Source organism: Rattus norvegicus, chromosome 7 (assembly GCF_036323735.1).
Source record: "Rattus norvegicus strain BN/NHsdMcwi chromosome 7, GRCr8, whole genome shotgun sequence".
Classification (NCBI taxonomy): Eukaryota; Metazoa; Chordata; class Mammalia; order Rodentia; family Muridae; genus Rattus; species Rattus norvegicus.
The window spans coordinates 77,259,803-77,278,996 of record NC_086025.1 but is presented as its reverse complement, the minus strand read 5'-3'; the positions used below and the strand labels follow the sequence as shown (position 1 = coordinate 77,278,996).

Below are 19,194 nucleotides of genomic sequence, written 5' to 3'. Positions count from 1 at the left end.
GAGCCCGCGTGCAGTTAGCATGTGTCATATGCTGATTCATCTTTATTAAAACTACTTTTAAAAATGGACCCATTCATTCTCATTGACCTACAAAGATTCTTGAAAGGTCCACTGTTTCCCAGGTACTGAAAAAAATTACTGTGCTTGGCTGACCTAGATAAGATAACAAGGATTTTTATCACTTCATTGCCATCATCAGGAGATCTAGAAAAGAATGATACATAACTTGGTAAAAATCTATTTTACAGAATTAAGGAGTTATAAAAAAACTTAAGGAAGTATTCTTTGAATGGTGAATAGCATTAATGATTGATAACCTTGGGGCATCTAAATGAATCTTCTCTTGCCCTCAGAAAGTCATAGGACTTCAAGTACACACACACACACAAACACACACACACACACACACACACACACACACACAGTAAACCTCTATGTTCAGCTATGAAACAGTGGGGTCATTTAACAAATCTGAGATTTACTGAAGCATGAAATTCCTTTCCTATGCCAAATGCATTTTTATGTTTCCTGGTAATATGACCCAGGCACTGGCAAACTTGTTTCACCAGTTACATGTTTCAGATTATTTGGAATTGAAAGAGTATCAGGGTCATCTGCTTTACACACAAAGATTTTAGTTTACTTTATTATTAATGAAAAGGTGACAATAAGAAATATTTGAAGCAATTACTCAAAACAGATTCCCAAATTTTAACTACTTATTAATAACTGTGATTTTTGTTTCATCTAATATTAACATTAAATAAACTTATTAGTGTCAGTGTAACCATGCATGACATAACAAGTTAGTCATTTTTGTACCAATACACATTAAATGTCTTACTAAAGATGAAAGGTATTTAGTTGTGTATTATTTGTGATTATCTAATCAAAAAATCAGTGGTACATGCCAGGTAACAAGGTATCAAAATAAAATGTTTGCAGCATATGCTTTAGAGTCAAGGTATACCAAAATAGGATGATTTCAAAGAAAAGAAACCAAGGACCTGGATCTTTCAGTTTGATACTTTATTGTGCATGCATACACATACAGTAATAGTTTCCCATTGCAGAGAGAACACATAATACTGCACTTTCTTAAAGGAGATTATTTTTCCACACGGACACAATGATTGATCTCCAAGCAATGAGATGAGTGAGTATACAGCTCTCTACAAATGGTAAAAGGAAACCAAAACATTCAGAGGCATGTTGTAAGAAACCAAGCATTCAGGAGCACGATATAAGCAGCATGCAAGTCAACAGGGTGAGGGCATTAGAAGCTTGTCACTGCTTATCAGTTTCTCATTTAATATGGATGCTTAGGCATATGAAGGGCCTATGAGCTAGCTTGGATCTCTACGGTGAGCATAACTGGATAACTTCATGGCTGTTAAGGACCTCTGAATCATATATACATAAATAAATATATCCCATATATGATAACAGTGCAATATAGAAAAGATATACACATATACAATTAGTTTTTACCTGGAAATTATGACTTTAGGATACTTACAGAATTATAACACTTAGGAGACAAATAGCATACTACATTTTTATAGATAATAAGTGAAATTTACAATGTTTAGAAAATACATGACAGCTTACTAATATACACATCTACCACCTGTCTGGCTGACTATTTCCTCAACAAATACAATAATCAGGAAATACTTTATTTCCCTTCTTTCCTTTCTTCTAGTTGCTTGCCTTGATCAATCCCCAATGAGTCACACTTAACTGGACACATTATCCATTACACCTAGAGTTTGTTTCTTTTCCTCCTACCCTTACTCACCTCTCTTTCCTTACATCACTTGTCTTTTCCTATCTAAGCCAAGTCTATTCTTATAAGAAATTCAAGCTTTCCTATGAGGTTGTTCTAATTACTCTAGCACCCCCCTGATATTCTTTTCCCAATGAGGAATTCTAAGGTTTGTAATCTGAAATCATATAACTTCTCTTCCTACCATGTACTCTGCACATTTAATTTTATTCACATGTCAGTGATAGTATGTTGTTATTCTCTGAACATACATGTAATAATCTTGATCATTATTAAATTAGGTGAGAGATTTGAGAGTACTATTGAACTTTGTATTCATAATATATACACAGAGATGGTGGTGACCATGATCTGACAAAATATAGTACATTTTAATAAGCCAAGAGAATGGTTTAAGATGATAAAAACAAAAGGCAAACAAGTTTTATATTTGTAAACAAATCTATGAGGAAATCAGGCATCATGAAGATTTTACGTTATATTTCTTAGTTGGAGATTCATAAATTTACTTATTCATGTTCATTCATTCTTTCGTTCGTTCGTTCATTCATTCAAGAGAAAGTCAATGTTGAGCTCAGCATCTTAGTTCAATTTCTTGGATACAAACATGAAATGAACTTGTCCTCCATGGGATTTTCTGTTTAACTTGCCTATTCAGAATTATTTGGTATTCAAGGGTATTGAAGGACATATGTGGAGGCTCAGAACAAATTGGTTTCCAGGATGTGTTCAGAGTCATCTGGCAAATAACAGTTATTTTGAGAAAGAGAGACACATTAAGGAAAAGCATGCCAGTAATTTGTATATATATATATCAAAACAGGAGTGGCTTGTCCTCATGGCTAGGGATTAGATGTTTGCTTCCTTATTGTGCCACCCTGTACCATTTAAGTATCACGATGTTCTTACTGACTTCTGAATGAAGACCTTCGATCAGTTGGATCTTTTTGAGTCACATTGAATTTTTTGAAAGATTTCCTTTATTAATACCAGCCCAAGGTATTCTTGAGGAAGTTCATATTTTCTCCTGTTTGGCAGTCAAAGAATATCCATATGTACAAGAACTGGGTCCATTCTTCTAGAAAGAAAGAAAGAGTCACTTACAGACTTGAAACAATGCTAGCTAACAGGACTGGTTAACTCATTCTTTTGGCATAGCTTTCAACATGGTTTACATTTCCACTACTCCATTTGATCAAGAACAATCATATGTGACTATGTGGTTTATTGGCCACTAAACTCTTTTCTTGTCATGTTACATTCAGATTTGATAGCTTTAGACAACGCACCATCTTAACTGACATTACATGTTCCAGCCTTTTTCATTTTTCTAGATATAATTCTTAAAATATGAATTGAACATTTTCTATTTGGTTAGGATGAATTTGCTCGGTATAAGATAATGTTATTTACATATTTTTGACATGGCAACATTGAATACAAATATTCATGATCACTCTTATCAAGTTTATAAAAACTCATAAGAGTTTTGAATTAAAAATGCTATTCATTAAGCTTGTCATTTGATGTAGTCCATTAGTTGCTGAAAATCTTAATAGTGAACTGCTTCCCAGTAGGTACCTCTCCTGTTGACATCTGTTGCTGAATTATTTGGGATCATAATTATGAAATAAGCATGCATGGAGAACGTTACAGGGTCTTTTATGGACTTTTTTAGTTGTGTGGTAAGTAAAAATAACAATTAAAAGGTGAATTTCTAATCATTGTACATTAAAAATAGATAATCTTTTTATTAAGTCATCTTAGATATGTTCAAGTAGACTATTAAAAATGCTTTGTGCTCTATTTCTTATGACTCTAATTTATATTCTAAACTTTGCCTAATAGTTCAAGAGTATAACATCTCGAAGCTATATCGTGCATATCTGCTTTCTTTAATTTGGTTGAGTTTTGTAAGAATAGAAAGACAAATTTGTGTCATAAACTTTTAGCAATGGTTTTACATATATTTAATGTTCCTTTTCCAGTTTTTGACTGAAGTTTGTGAAACGTCAAGTCTCTATTCTGCAAGAAAAAAGCCATATTAGGCAACTCATCTCTATATGATTCCTACTATATAAATCATGACAAAACTGAATAGGAATTTTAGAAGCAACAGACCAAAATTTCTTTTGTTTAAGAGGGATTTTTTATAAAAATTAAAATTTGTGTAATATTTTCCTGTACATAGTGCATTTAACAGAACATTTGAACTTACACTTAAGGCTTCAGTATTTACTATGGGGAAGTTAGGAGAATTTTCTTGCTCTGAGCAAAGGGATACTTGTGGAAGGATAAGAATTTGAGAGGAGAGAAAGGTGAGGCAACATTATCAATATAGAGACAACAGTATCCTGGGAGAGATTTGAAGAAATTCAAAAGAATTGCCTCAGAGTCTCATTTTTGTGCCTTTGTATCCAAAGAGTGATTTTGAATATTTGGGATGTGTTTCTTCAGCTTGGAGCTGATTAGAGGCTTTTGAGTATTTTCTCACTCACATATGGTTTTCTGCCTTCATATACAAAGGTCATCTTTCCTAGGAGTTAAATGATGTGAAAATAATATTGAATACTTTATTTGTAAAATTTATAGAACTATGCATTAATTTATTTTTCATAAAAGTTAATTTTCCCATCTTATAATTTTTATAGATTTAAAGTACTTTAGTATAATACCACTATGGGTTTCCTTTTTTTAAAGAAGCGAGCAGAAGAGAGCAGCTCTTGCTTTCCTAAAACATATACTCTGTACAAAGCAACTCGACTATCTACTTAAACCTATTAGATATTACTAGTCTTTTACATGGATTTACTAAACTTTAACACAAATTATCCATTATTATTGGTAGATTATAAAGGTATATGCATGGTTCTGTGCTTTTCACCTCCTTAGAAATGTTTATAGAATTTGAGTTTTTTTTATTTGTCTTCAGGATGTAGAATACTTGAAATCTACGTCAAACTTTAAAAATATATTATGCAGACTGAGGAAGAAACCCTAGGCAGGGATTTATGTTCACTTGCATTATTCATTCACTTCTGCCCACTTTCCTGCTTGAAGTCCCTCAGCCATGAATAGAATTGGAAGTAATATAACAAGTCTAGGAGCGTTACTAAGGGAGTGACTGAGGGAGTTATTAATAATATTATTTCACTACACCAGCAAATTTTAATTTAGTCTTTTAGTTTCCTTTTGATAATATATGGTTTTGATTATCAATGGAAATATTTTATGAGTTAATTAGAGTGATATTAAATACTTTAGAAAGTTTATAGCTCCTTTGTGTAAATTCACCTGTTGGACATTACATAAAAATATTTGATATTATAATGGCATAACCTTTATGAACTATGTTCTTCAGAATTTGGGCTATGGTCAAAAAGTAAAACTAGCAAACAATTTTTCAAAAATCAAAAGGGGAAAACAGAGGCTATATAGTAAATTTCCAAAGGTCAGAAAAGTGCATTTAGTCCTGTGTATATTATGTAAAACATGTTGTTTTCATTATCTGATATTGTCATTCGTGTGTGTGTGTGTGTGTGTGTGTGTGTGTGTGTGTAGCCATTAGATTATAAGAATTTAGTTGTCAGCTTTAAAAAAGGAAAAAAAAACCATCTCTGTAGTCACCACACTGTTTAGGAAAATACCATGGGGGCTGGAGAGATGGCTCAGTGGTTAAGAGCACTGATTGTTCTTCCAGAGGACCTGAGTTCAATTCCCAGCAACCACATCGTGGTTCACAACCGTCTGAAATGGGATCCAATGCCCTTTTCTGGTGTGTCTGAAGACAGCTTCAGGAAAATACCATGGATGCTTGTCAAGACAGGGTAATTGAGATCACGGTACTTAAGTATCCACCAGTATGTCGAAGACATGACAGATGTTCAATGATATTATTTCCTTTTCCTAATATAAGAGTTCTAATATATTCCAATTCCCTTCTTACATAAATGTATGCACCTATGGGTAAGTATTTGTAAGTGCCTAAACACATACTTATGTCATTTACGGTTTGATCATACTAGTGCCCTATCCAATAATAATAATAATTAATCCATAGTATAAATTTAACTAAAATAAATTGCTTAGAGTTATGGGGATAGTCTTCCGATACTTTCTGTAACTATTTTGTTACATTGTTTTACTAATATGGTAGCAGGCAGAAGAAATGTCTTCCTGGAGTAGATGAAGAAAAATTTCATACAATCCTATCTATAATAGGTCCTGTTTGACAAGTTTTCCATGAAGAATACTATTCTTTATTAAGAAAGTGTACTGAGTCAATTATCATTATCAATTACACTTCAAAGAAAATCCATGAACTGGAGATATAAACTACAAATAGGAAAGTGCCATCTTTATGGGGTACTTAAAAATATGACATTTTGACCTAACAATTAAAATTAATGACTATGAAGCTATCACCAGGGTCAACTTATATTATTTAATATCTAATTTGCTCTATCCCAGCAGGTGAGTTTTTTGAAGAGGACTTGTGACTCTTCTGGATAGATGCATATTCATACCTGTCTAATAATAACTGGGACACTAGGTCAAAGTTCAACCTGTGAAGATAAGGTAGTGATAATAGTATGAAATCAGTTTTAAAATAAAGTCAGCAGATTTTAGTGTTTTGGATTAGATCCATAAGCAGAATCTTCTGAGTACATGAAATAAAATGAACCTGAAAAATGACCAGGGGAAGCAATGAAAGATAATTAGAGGCAAGTTAAAGTTCAAATTAGAGTTGAGCCTTGAGGCAAAATGATCAGAATTTGGCTGATTTCAAGGAATAATACCTCAAAATCTATTTCACATTTTGAAGCATAGTTCAGCTGGAAGGATTCACTTGACATGACTCAGGAGTTAAGAACAAAAGTGTTCGAAGGGAATTTCAACCTTAAAGTTTTGGAGAAAGAGGTGAAACCATGTCTTAGTCAGTCTGGTACTTGTTATACATTTGAATAGTCCCTGTATGTTAGCTGGCATTTTCACAGCTATCTGAACTGGATATATCTTTATCCCATCCCATATTTATGAAGCCTGAAGAGTTGGTAAAACTTAGGTTTGCTTTGCAATCAAATCCAGGTGTCTCTAAAATTTGGGGGCTATTTTGAGTTTCTAGTTTGTTTTTATTTTTAATGCACTTCAGTTGTTCATGAAATAGCATTGTACTTTGTTAAATAAAATATTAAATCAAAACATTTAAAATTTGCATGTTGCCAAATTACCAAATGTATAGGTATTTGGAATGTGTGTATGAAATCACACTTGATAAGGTTGTTAAGAATTTAAACTGATAACTAGTCTTTATGAAAAGGTCTTTTCCTCACAAAAGAGAATGACTTCCCAAGTTAAATGAAAGCAAACAGCCTTTAGTTTCCATTATTTATACCATGAAGCGTTAGAATCTCTTTTTGTGATTCTAGTTTGTAAAGAAGAAAAGTGAAAAATCACTGTCGTGGGTTAAGGTATGCAGGGCCAAACCTTGTAAGAGCAAAGACAAGACTCCCTGTGATGTCTCCACTGCAAGTATTGTCTTGGATAATAGCACAGATTCAACATCTGATCGTGATTCATTTTTGTCTCATTCATGAATCAGCTCTGACTACAGGTTACCTCGGAGGCCAAGCAGGTGTCATCAAATGATACTTTTGTGGTTGACACATACGTGTCAGTGACGGTGATGTCATCTAGCTCTGTGCTAAAGCGGTCTGACTCCTTGATGACACTGTAATTTAGGGCCACACTGTAGTTAGCAGCTTTCTCAGTGGGCTTCTGCTTGCAATTGCAGAGCTTCCTGAAGGCTGCACGAAACTTCTGAGACATGAGGTTGTAAATCACCGGGTTGATGGCACTGTTGAGATAAATGCAAATTCTGCAAAAGAGCAAGAACCAATTTTCCTGGAAAGGGCTGGAGAGAAATGAGTTGACAACCACAAGAGTCCTGTAGGGCATCCATAAAAGGGCAAACAGAATTACAACCACTGCAAGCATCTTGGTGACCTATGGAGAAACAGAGAGAAATTCAGTGCAAACACCAATGGAAATAAAACAAGGTAACCCTACTGCCCCCTTTCCCAGGCAAGTCTCTCTTTTTCAAGATGTAGTCTGACACTGCATTTCAGTCAGGTTTTTAATTTGAAAGTTGGACCCAGAAAGCAGGATTGAAGGAACAGAGGAAAATACGACACACGAGGAAAGAACAAAATTGGAATTTGATTGAGATGGCTTTCGCTTAAGCAGCTTGATTTATCCATCATCTGCATACATCTATTTGTTGAAGGGCGCCCTTAAGGATTAAAAAACCCCTATATTTCCAGGACACTACCTTAGGAACTCCTGGGGACTTTATGAGAGACTTCACCAACAAAAGAGCACTGCCATATAGGAACCATTGTGTATCCGGAATGGGATGCGGACAGGTGCCACCCACTTTAATGGTGGCTGAAAACAGGTCAGCCAGGGCTCTTACCACAGGCTCCCAAAGGTGTCTGTGAGGAGCACTAGGAGACATATTTCTAATTCGACCTCCTTAGCTGTAGGAAATTATCATAGTCTTTCTCACAGCCCATCTGTAAAATGGAACGGTAGTACCTTTCCAGCATCAAATGTGGTAGCATAACTGTGTGAAAAAGATACAGCAAAATTGCAGAAGCCATGCAAGATCTACCAGGGACCACACTAATGTTGCATGTTTCTTATTACTCTGGAGGCAGACACAGGTGGATTCTGTGAATTAGAGATCAACATGGCCTAAAGAGTACTCACTCTTGGACAGCCAAGGCTGTTACTAGAGAAACTCTGTCTCAAAAAGTAGTAGATAGATAGATAGATAGATGGATGGATGGATGGATGGACGGACAGACAGATGATAGAAGAGAGAGATCATAGTATTTCAATAACACGATGAATGTGTATTTTAGTAGACATTATCTTTTCATACAGTAATAATAACTAATTGATTTTCTTTAAACGCAAAAATTTACATATTTAACAAATTCAGTCTCTTGTTGCATTTGAGAGAATTAGCTTCCTTAGTCTACACCTTGTAGATATCCTGAAAGTAAGCAACACCAAAATGGAAGATACATATTTTTTCTTTTTAAATATTAAGGTGAAGTGAATTGGAAAATGTGGGTCTGTTGAGATTTGGTGTGTGACAAAGTGAGCAGAGTATAGTGTACAAGTTCCATCTGCAGGCTGTTTAACAGAGTTCACTTGTCCCCACCAAGTGGGGGTGGGGGGCACTTAAAAGCCATTGTTTGAGGGCAAAGAGATGTCACACTCTATGGAGTGTTTGGTCTCTGTTTTTAGGAAGACAAAGGAGAGACACAGCTGCCAAAGGAGTTACAGCTGCAGGTAGAGTCAAACTCTGAAGATGCCCACTCCATGGAGGCGTTGTAATGAACGTGTGTGTGTGTGTGTGTGTGTGTGTGTGTGTGTGTGTGTGTGTGTGCGTATGTGTGTGTGTGTAGATCAGAGAGTCATGACAGGTACTTTAATCTCTTTCCACCTTATTTCTTTGAAAGAAGGTCTCACAATGAACCTGGACCTCATTGATTGGCTAGAGAGACTGGCCAATGAAAGCCAGGAATCCTCCTGTCTCTGCTTCCCAAGTCCAGGACATAGATTACAGCACCTAACTCCTAAGTATGTGCCGGGAATGTCAGGTCTGCATGCTTAGCTAGCAAATACTTCAGTGACCTAGCCATGTCTTTAGCTCTTTAGCCTTAACTGTATTTAAACACAAGAAATGTTAAGTGGTCCTCATCAGAGATTTTTGAATTCATCCTTTAGAACACATTCTTAAAGCTCTTGTGCAAAGATCTGATCCAGTAACTTTCTATCACGTGAATTTCATGTGCTGTTTCTGACCAGTGACATTAAAGCCACAGTTGGAGTTTCTGGAGTGGAAAGAAGTTCCACAGCATGTGTGTGGGCCTAGAGAAAAAAGGCTAACTGAGGTCCTCTAGCTTTTAGAAACTTCTATTATTTTGGACTTCAAACTACGAACTGACAGTTGCATGTTACTTTCTTTTTGTTTGGGGAATCCCGTTAATTTATTTAAAATTGCAAAGACAGTGCAGAGTTGCTGCACACCCTGCAAAAATGTGTCTCTACCACTGACCCTTTACCTCAGTGTGTCACATTCACCAATGCCGACTGATTGAACGTTCATTAATTGTCCTACCCATGCTTTCTTTCCTATTCCACTATCCTGTCTAGGATATCATATTATATTTAATCAGTTGCATTTACTTACATTCTTCTGGGATGCAAGTATTTATTTTTTTTTCCTTTTTTGCCTTTCCTTAGCCTTCGTAATTTTGAAAAATATACCAAATATTCTTTAAAAAAAAAGACACTCAAACTTGATTTTGACTGTTGAGTTTCTTCTTAATAGACTGTTAAAGTTCTAGACTTTAAGAATCAGGCCACACAAAGTTTAGAGCAGAGACTGAAGGAACAGCCATTCAGAGCCTGCCCCACATGTGGCCCATATATATACAGCCACCAAAACTAGATAAGATTGATGAAGCTAAAAAGTGCATGCTGAAAGGGACCAGATATAGATCTCTCCTGAGAGACACATCCAGAGCATGTCCAATACAGAGGTCAATGCTAGCGGCAAACCACTGAACTGAGAACAGGACCCCATTGCAGGGAATTGTAGGAAGGATTGAAAGAATTGAAGGAGCTTGCAACCCCATAAGAACAACAATTCCAACCAACCAGAGCTTCCAGGGACTAAACCACTACTGAAAGACTATACGTGGACTGACCCAGGGCTCCAACTGCATATGTAGCAGAGAATAGCCTTGTTGGGGCACCAGTGGAAGGGGAAGCCCTTTGTTCTGCCAATGTTGGACTCCCAGTGCAAGGGAAAAGTGGGAGAGTGGCAGAAAGGGGGATGGATGGGGGGAATACCCGTATGGGGTAGGGGTAGGGGTAGGGGTAGGGGTAGGGGATGGGGGCTTATGGACAGGAAACCTGGAAAAGGAATAATATTTGAAATGTAAGTAAAGAAATATATCTAAAAAAAAAGAAGAAGAATGTTGGCTACTCTTCCAGAATTTGGTTCCCAGCACCCTCATCAAGTAGCCCTGTGTAATGCCAGCTTCAGAAGATCAGAAGCTTCCCTTTCTGGTTTGTGCAGACACTGCACTGACACACACACACACACACACACACACACACACACACACACACACACACACAGATTTTCAGATGTTTTTCAGACAAGCCTGATTGCAATGTGTACAAGAGACAGAGAATGAGATTTTGTGTGTGTGTGTGTGTGTATGTGTGTGTGTGTGTGTGTGTGTGTGTGTGTTTGTGTTGATCTCTTAAATGTGGCTGAAAGAGCAAAAGATATTCATCATATGCCCACTGGTAGACTGGATATGGTCCCCATCCTGAACACTGTTTCTTCAAGCATCCTATGCTCATTCTCTCCTGGATTACAAATGTTTTTGTGCTGTGTTATGGTCCATCTTTGAAAGCCAGAAAACTGAAGCTGGTAAATTCCTCTCTGGTAAGCCCATGATTTCTCTACTCCCCTTTCCACAAAAACATATACAAATATATCTATGACTACACCCACTTCTCTCTTCCTCTGCCTTTCTCTATCTCTCTCCCTCTCCATCTCCCCCCACCTCTCTCTCTCTCTCTCTCTCTCTCTCTCTCTCTCTCTCTCTCTCTCTCTCTCTCTCTCACACACACACACACACACACACAAAGTGCCAACCTAAACAACTTATTTTTAATACAACTTCAGAATCCAAAAGAGCATTCTAGGAATAGTTAATTGTTGCAATCTCTGAAGTTAACAAATTTTTTTGTATTCCTGGAACATTTGTGCTGCTACACACTGAGATCTGTGGGAGAAGTGTTAGTGTTTGCATTTTGTTGATGAAGAAAGGGTAAATGAGCTCATAGAAGCTGAGGACAGGAGCATACAATTCTTCTGCAGGTGACAGAGTGGCTGTTGAACCAACATTCTTGACTCTAGTTGAGTTGCTATTTTTCTTTCCAGGTAATGATAAAATTAATGTATTTATTGAGCTAAGACATGCTACTTGCTATAGATATTGTTTGTGCACTATTTGGAAAGGATGGTATGTAGCGGTGAATTGTTAATCTGCTATTAGCTCCTGGTGGGTGATCACACTTTTAGCCACCTGTCAGAGTTCTCTGGATTTGACAATGAAAGACATGCATGCACGCACGCAGTCACACACACAGCATTATTTTTAATATGCCTTACTAGATCAATGAACCTCCCCATGGCTAGCAAACACTATCCTCTGGTATTTCTGAGTTAACACTCTGTAAATCTATATTTTATTTTTGCTCCCTTGACCCAATCAGGATAGCGGCCCCTGAAGCCACTTTCCCAGATTCTTACATGTCAGCGAGCCATTAAGCCTCATCTTTCTGCTTATTCACCATGAGATTTTGTCCTTCCTCACCTTCATCCTTTGAGTCTCATTGCCCATCCACTGGCAACTTTATTTTCCAATCAGAGCCAATGGGAACAGGCTTCCTTTAGCCTATGCATGGGATATTGCAAATATGTGATTTTGGGTAACATATTTAGCATGAGAACACAAGCCGGTACAGTGATCTCATTGCCAGAAATTACTGGTAACTTTGGAATCCACCCCACCATGTCTTTTAGAGTCCTGATGAGGGAAAATAAAGTTGTCACAAAGCAGACAGGAGTCCTTCACACCAATCTACTTCCTAGGGAAATAAGCAAACAAGAGAATTGAATTGCAAAAATAATCACGTAAAGTAATGGAAACTCACATTTCTTAGTGCACAGCTCAATTAATTGCAAATCATTTATTAGGTTCTGGTCTCATGGGACCTGGGGTCATTTTAATTAATTGCCAGAGATCAGCTTGTTAGTCTGCAGAGGGAGTCATAAGAGTTTGATTCATACCTCTGTTCCCTCGAGTATTTAGTTTAGATTCTTGTACTGATTCAGAAAAATATCTGAACTTTTATTCTGTGAATGATTCTGAGGGAAAAAAATTCTGTGTGTGGTCATGGGACTTGCTGTTTTCAGGAGACAAAGATGACACTATTGCCTTGTGCGCTGGTGAGTGACTGGAACCAGAGAAAATATTGGAACTGGCTGATCGTGTCAAAGTTCTCCTGTTTGTGTCTGTCTCCTAGGAATATGGAACAGAGCACATGACCCACATCTGGATTTCTACATTCTACTGAACTCTCGCGTAATAAAAGCTTTGTTAATGCTGAAAAGTCTAAGCTTGTCATTAAATTTCTGTGATTCTTTGTTTAATGAGTGGTGTTCTATGTATCATACCAGGGAAACTTAATTTGTGAGCAGGTTCTTTACCAAGTTTGGATTCCCTGTAGTAGTAAATTACTGTTCTGCCTTTGGCCTCTGAAGAAATGTAAATCAAAAAGACACGTAGCACATCTGGAGTGCAAAGAGTGGAAGGAGTCCTCAGTACAGACTCCCACATAACACATAATAAGTGCTCAATGCATGGTTGTATTATTGAGTAAGTGTTTATTCTTACTAAATATATGCGACACAAGGGTCTTTTAAATTAGCAAAGTGATTTAGTTCTTACACTTTTTTAATGGCTAGGAGATTCTGACTTTCAGAACACTTTATTCTGGAAACAGTTATTGGTTAATGAATACAAAACAGCCTTTAATATTCTAATGTCATCCTTTAAAGGGCAACAATACATTCTGTGTCTGGACTCTATCCATGTTCTCTTGCTTTCTGCATATTAACAAAGTGTTCTGAAACTGGATATATTTTGCTTTTAGCCCTCAGCAAAATGATCAATGACCTTTTGCATTTTGTTATATTAATTGAGCCAGCTGAAGGATAAACTGACTTGGTAATTAAATAAATCTGAATGTAGCCAAGCTTCTGTGCTTGGTGGCTCTGGGGTTTTCTTTTTGTAGAGTATTAACATATGTCTGAACATTCAGTTTTGGAAAGATATTTAAAATCAATGTGAGGCTCTGCATACCATAGTGTGAGCTCATTACTAGGGTTTAAAAGTTGAATAATGGAACTGGAAAGGGTTTTAGAATCAGCTCAAGATCAGTTAAAGTACAATAAAAGTGAGTAAACGCTGAGTGTTGAGTCATGGGGAGAGACCGTGTGCTGTCAGACCTTGTACTTATGGATCTCTTGACAGGAAGCCACGAAGAAATGTGAATCCATGGGTCTCTCAAATGCTCCTGTCATCCTTTATTGAATGTTCTATTAAGAGTTATCATATTAGCGAGAAGTAGACAGAGTAAAGTCTGAGTTTTACTTTGATTAAAATGTCCATAAAAATGTAGAAATTCATAATAAGGAAATTTTAAAATTGTGTTTGGTAATATGTTCTTTCTCAAGAGATAAGGCTTGAGGGAAAGAGCAAACTGATAGATGGTTTAAAAGTATAGGATTATGAGAGAATATAAAAATTGTTTGCTCCATGATTCTAGGAGGAATTGAGACAAAACCTTTTTCTAAAGACGCATACAAAGAGATGAAACTGAACTTTAGTCTTGGGGAACCACAGTTATAGAAGGGCTACAAGATTTGCCATTAGGAAGACACAAGAGTTGAAGTTATATCCAGATGTATTTTTGTACAGCATACAATGTGATTTTTCGTCTGCTACACCAGCACTTCCTCAGGAAAATATCCAAGTGTAATCCAGTGCAAATATGAAAACACACCTGTGAGTAGACAGAGCTTCACACACATGTCTGATGCAGGATAACTGAGCGCCAAAGCACATGAAAAAGAAATGCTGACAGGACTTGAGCTGTGCAAAAGTGAGATCACATGGTAACTTACATCAAGGTTCTCAGCAATCAAGAAAGCTGAATGCCTGTTGTAGAGGGAATGTAGAGCATTTTCTTAACATGTTGGGTGCTGAGAATAATAATATGCATATTAGAGTAATAAAATAAGACATATGATATAATTTGTGATGACCCATGGAACATGTGTGTATATGTTTTCAAATACATTTGTATTCAAGAGATACAACTGTTGGCAGAAAATTAGTTAATGATTGAAGGCTACTATGAAAAGACATGCATATTTGACCTCACAGTCTTTATCTTGCTACAAAATGCCTTAAATTTTAAGAAAAAAAAAACCATTTTTCCTGATGCTTTCAAACAACAAACAAGTAAACAAACGTCTGAGATTAAAGCTGGACCTGGTTGGGAGCTATATGTAAGAAGGAAGCCACCATAAAATGAATTCTTATTTCTAAACAGGGCCACATTCTTGAAGTACATGACTTTCAATAGACACAAGTCTATTTTCACTGTGATGCTAAATCCTGTTGGGACATGTTTTAAAATATTTCTTATTTCAGGGTTCTTTTGTTACAAGTATAAGCAACTGTAATCTAGGTAGCACCAGTAGCTAGGCTCAATGAAAAACTTTTTATGATTCCAGCAACTATTGTGGCAGTTTCAGGATCGATTATTTAGTCTTGATGGCACTGCGTGATGAAAGGCTGGCTCTTTTCCTGTTGCTTGGATGTTTTCGTGTTCACAGGAGGTAGATATTTGGAAACATGCTGGGAGAGGAGTATCTCAGCTTGTAGTGCTGAGATGCAAATTACAACAACATCTGAATTTAGAAAATAAAATGCCATTCTGATTGTATTGTTTTATTATCCATGCTACAGAAATGCCACATTTTATCTGCTGTGCTTTTGGTTTGCTATCGAGCCTTTCCATGTGCTTGTCATCTCTTCTAAGTAGGATACTGGCAAACTGCTAGATGTAGGAAAATGCTGCCTCATATATCTTACTTTAGTTTTCTTAATTTTGCTCTTTAGAACATGGTTAGCAAATCTGGGCATTTTTTCTGCTTGGAACGAGACTTAGAGATTCTAAATGGTCAGGCATCTGGGGGTTTTTACCTGCTAGCTGTTAGCATGACTCTTCAGATAATGATTCTTTCTGTAGGTGATATTTTCCCAAACATGTCTCATTCCCATGCTTTTCTGGCTATGTGCTCATGGTTCAGCAAGGAGTACATTGTAGACTAAGATACATATCAGTGATCTGTTTCCATTTATCCATCCAATCTGAGTCAGGAAACCAGTCTTCTTTTTATCCCTTCCAGAAACCTGCTATCCCATCCTCCTTCTCCCTGCTTCTATGAGGTTGCTCACTCACCCACCCACCCATCCACTCCCTCCCACCTCCAAAATACTCAATAAGATTCTTGCAAGCCAATCAGCCATCACATCAAAACATCATCCATCATGATCAAGTAGGCTTCATCCCAGGAATGTGGGGATGGTTCAATATATGGAAATTCATTAATGTAATACACTATATAAACAAACTCAAAGAAAAAAAACACATGATCATCTCATTAAATGATGAAAAAGCATTTGACAAAATTCAACACCCCTTCATGATAAAAGGCTTGGAAAGTTCAGGAATTCAAGGCCCATACCTAAACATAGTAAAAGCCATATACAACAAACCAGTTGCCAACATCAAACTAAATGGAGAGAAACTTGAAACAATCCCACTAAAATCAGGTACTAGACTCTCTGCCTCCCTATTCAGTATAGTACTAGAAGTCCTAGCCAGAGCAATTAGACAGCAGAAAGATGTCAAAGGGATACAAATTGGTAAAGAAGTCAAACTAATACTATTTGCAGATGATATGATAGTATATTTATGTGACCCTAAACATTCCATCAGAGAACTCCTACAGCTGATAAACAACTTCAGCAAGGTGGCTGGGTATAAAATTAACTCAAATCAATAACCTTCCTCTACTCAAAGGACAAACAGGCTAAGAAAGAAATTAGGGAAATGACACAATTCACAATAGTCACAAATAATCAAGCCAGTGAAAGATCTGTGTGACTAGAGCTTCAAGTCTCTGAAGAAAGAAATTGAAGATCTCAGAAGATGGAAAGATCTCCCATACTCATGGATAATATTGGGAAACCAGTCTTAAATTGTAAAATGTGAATGACAGAGGAGAAGAAAGGATAAATGACTAATAAAGAGAAGTAAAGCTCTCATAGTTATCAAGATTTTTGTGGGTCAAGAGTGGTCATTTAGGTTTTCTTTTTGCTCCTAAAACTCTTGGACAACATCCTTTAACAAAGGACTGACAGTGTCCTGGAAGCATCCAGCTCCTTCTGTATCCATGTCTTACTCAAAGTTAACAGTCTCTACTTTGGTGGGACCTGTCATGAGCTACAGAGCTAGTGTTCTTGCTGGCCTAGCATACAAAGATAAAAACTAAAGAGTGACTGATTCATACCGTTAATAAATCACAAAAACAAACTGTTTTTCATGATTTCAGCTTTATTTATTTATTTTATATAGGGTCTCATGTAGCCCAGGTTGGCCTTCACTTCCCAGGTGATAGGATTAGAGACATGCACAACCCACACCAGCTCTGTTTTAGCTCTATAATATGCTGCACACATTATGAGAAATTAAGACTTGATTATTAGTTCAAATTGTAGCCCAATGCTACTCAGAACTCTTGAGTTTTGATGTTTTCACTTAATATGCCAAATTGTATGTGGTTAATAATAAGGAAGATATGAAAACCCAAAGTATTATGTATACACATCTTCAATGTAAGAGATATTTATATTCACTGTTCTGTCATGGAATCTGCATCCTTGGCAAGAGGTGATCATTGCATTGACTAAATATCCTAAATGAGTCCCTTTTGCATCTGTCTTCTTATCTATTTGACTAGAATCTCATTTGAGTCTCTAAAGCCTACTAGCAAAGCAGTTCTTGTGATGTGTGGGTATGTGATCTAGGCTTTTACACGTTTGTACACGACAAAGTCACCTTTGGATGTCATGGTGTAGGTTTCTTTGAGAATTATATAGTGATTAAAGGTCAGGGTATGAAGACAGAGCTGGATTCTATTTCTAATTCTACCCATATGGCATGACTGGGAACAAGCCACTTTACTCCTCTAAGCATCAGTGCTCTGCTGCAAAATTGAAGGAAGTGTAGAATATCAACAAAGCAAACACTTGCATGGCCAGAACCCTGAAGTAGAGGCAGGAACATGATAATTCCAAAGTTGGCCTCTGCTACATAAAAGAACTCTTCTCAAAATCAATAGAATATGAGAATACACGAGCTAATATAGACAAATAACCATTATAAATAAATAGCTCAGTAAATAAACAGCTAAATTTACAAAAGTTAGACTGGTAAGATTTTTTTTTTTGTTCTTTTTTTTTTTCGGAGCTGGGGACCGAACCCAGGGCCTTGCGCTTCCTAGGCAAGCGCTCTACCGCTGAGCTAAATCCCCAAGAGTTTTTTTTACTGTAATAGCAACATGGAAGAATTAACCAAATAATGAAGTATCAGAACTTAATAGATCTTAAACACTGCGCTAGCTACTCTGTTGAATTCTATGTTTTAGAATAATTATAAGATAGGTATTTTCTTCGTTTTATGAATAAAAAGAGACGCAAGCAAGTTAATATTTCTAGAAAGAAAGGTGAATACTAGTGTTTTCTCAGGTTGTACCCTTTCCTGTTTCACTGCTTTCTGTTACTGGAAAAAGTTCAGTGATGCTCTGCTTAGCCTTACTGCTTTCACAGAATCTCAGGTGACGGTTCATGCTTCTGTCTCATTCACACATCACTATTACACTGCATCTCCACTCTTCTCTTGCATGGAAATATTGATGGCAGAAGTAACATTTGGGGCATATTTTTAGCTCTACCCTAAAACAAGATTTGGCATTAAAATAATTGAAATTTAAAGTTAATTAGAAAAAAAGAAGAGATTCCTTCTCAAAAGAAAGGTAATGGATCAGACAATTTATTTGAATCCCCCAAAAACTTTTGGAGGGATAATTTGTTATTGTATAAAAATTAAGAATTATTGGGTATATTTTTATAAAGAATTTAGGAAGATTAAAGAATCCAGGAGATTCTTACATGATGTGATCCACGCTTAGATCATTTTCAGTACTAAAAGTTTATTGATGCTACGTTATTACAAACCAAAGTGAGATGGAATTTGCCACCAAATGTTACAAATATCATTCTGACAGTTGTTCTTGTTCTCTCTTACCTGTCTGCTGTCACTTTCTATCAGTTCTGATTTCTCTGCTACTTAGAAGTTGTAGAAAGCTGTTTTTCATGATAACTTTGTCTTTTAGATTTTATTCATGTAGGAGTCTCTACTACAATGGGTGAGCATCTTCTTTAGGGAGATTCAGAGTTAAGTTTAAGGAAATCATGTACATGATAAATGGCATTGAATAATTATCAAATAGCACTGTACCTTACAGCTAACTTTTGTAAGTCTTTTATCTAATAATTTTTGGATCTATGATATAGATTAATAATTGCAGATGTGAGCTCTGGGAC

General features: G+C 36.5%; 1 protein-coding gene across 2 annotated transcripts in view; it reads right to left on the bottom strand.

Annotated features, from left to right (window-relative positions):
• Positions 1–1,008: 1,008 nt before the first annotated feature.
• Trhr (thyrotropin releasing hormone receptor) overlaps positions 1,009–19,194 on the bottom strand; it is a 44,814-nt gene continuing 26,628 nt past the window's right edge. Inside the window, 2 exon segments of one of the 2 annotated variants that reach the window (NM_013047.3) lie at positions 1,009–2,867; positions 7,409–7,795. In NM_013047.3, coding sequence (NP_037179.1) covers positions 2,805–2,867; positions 7,409–7,795 — 450 coding nt within the window. In that variant the 3' untranslated portion in view covers positions 1,009–2,804. 2 annotated transcript variants of the gene reach the window in all.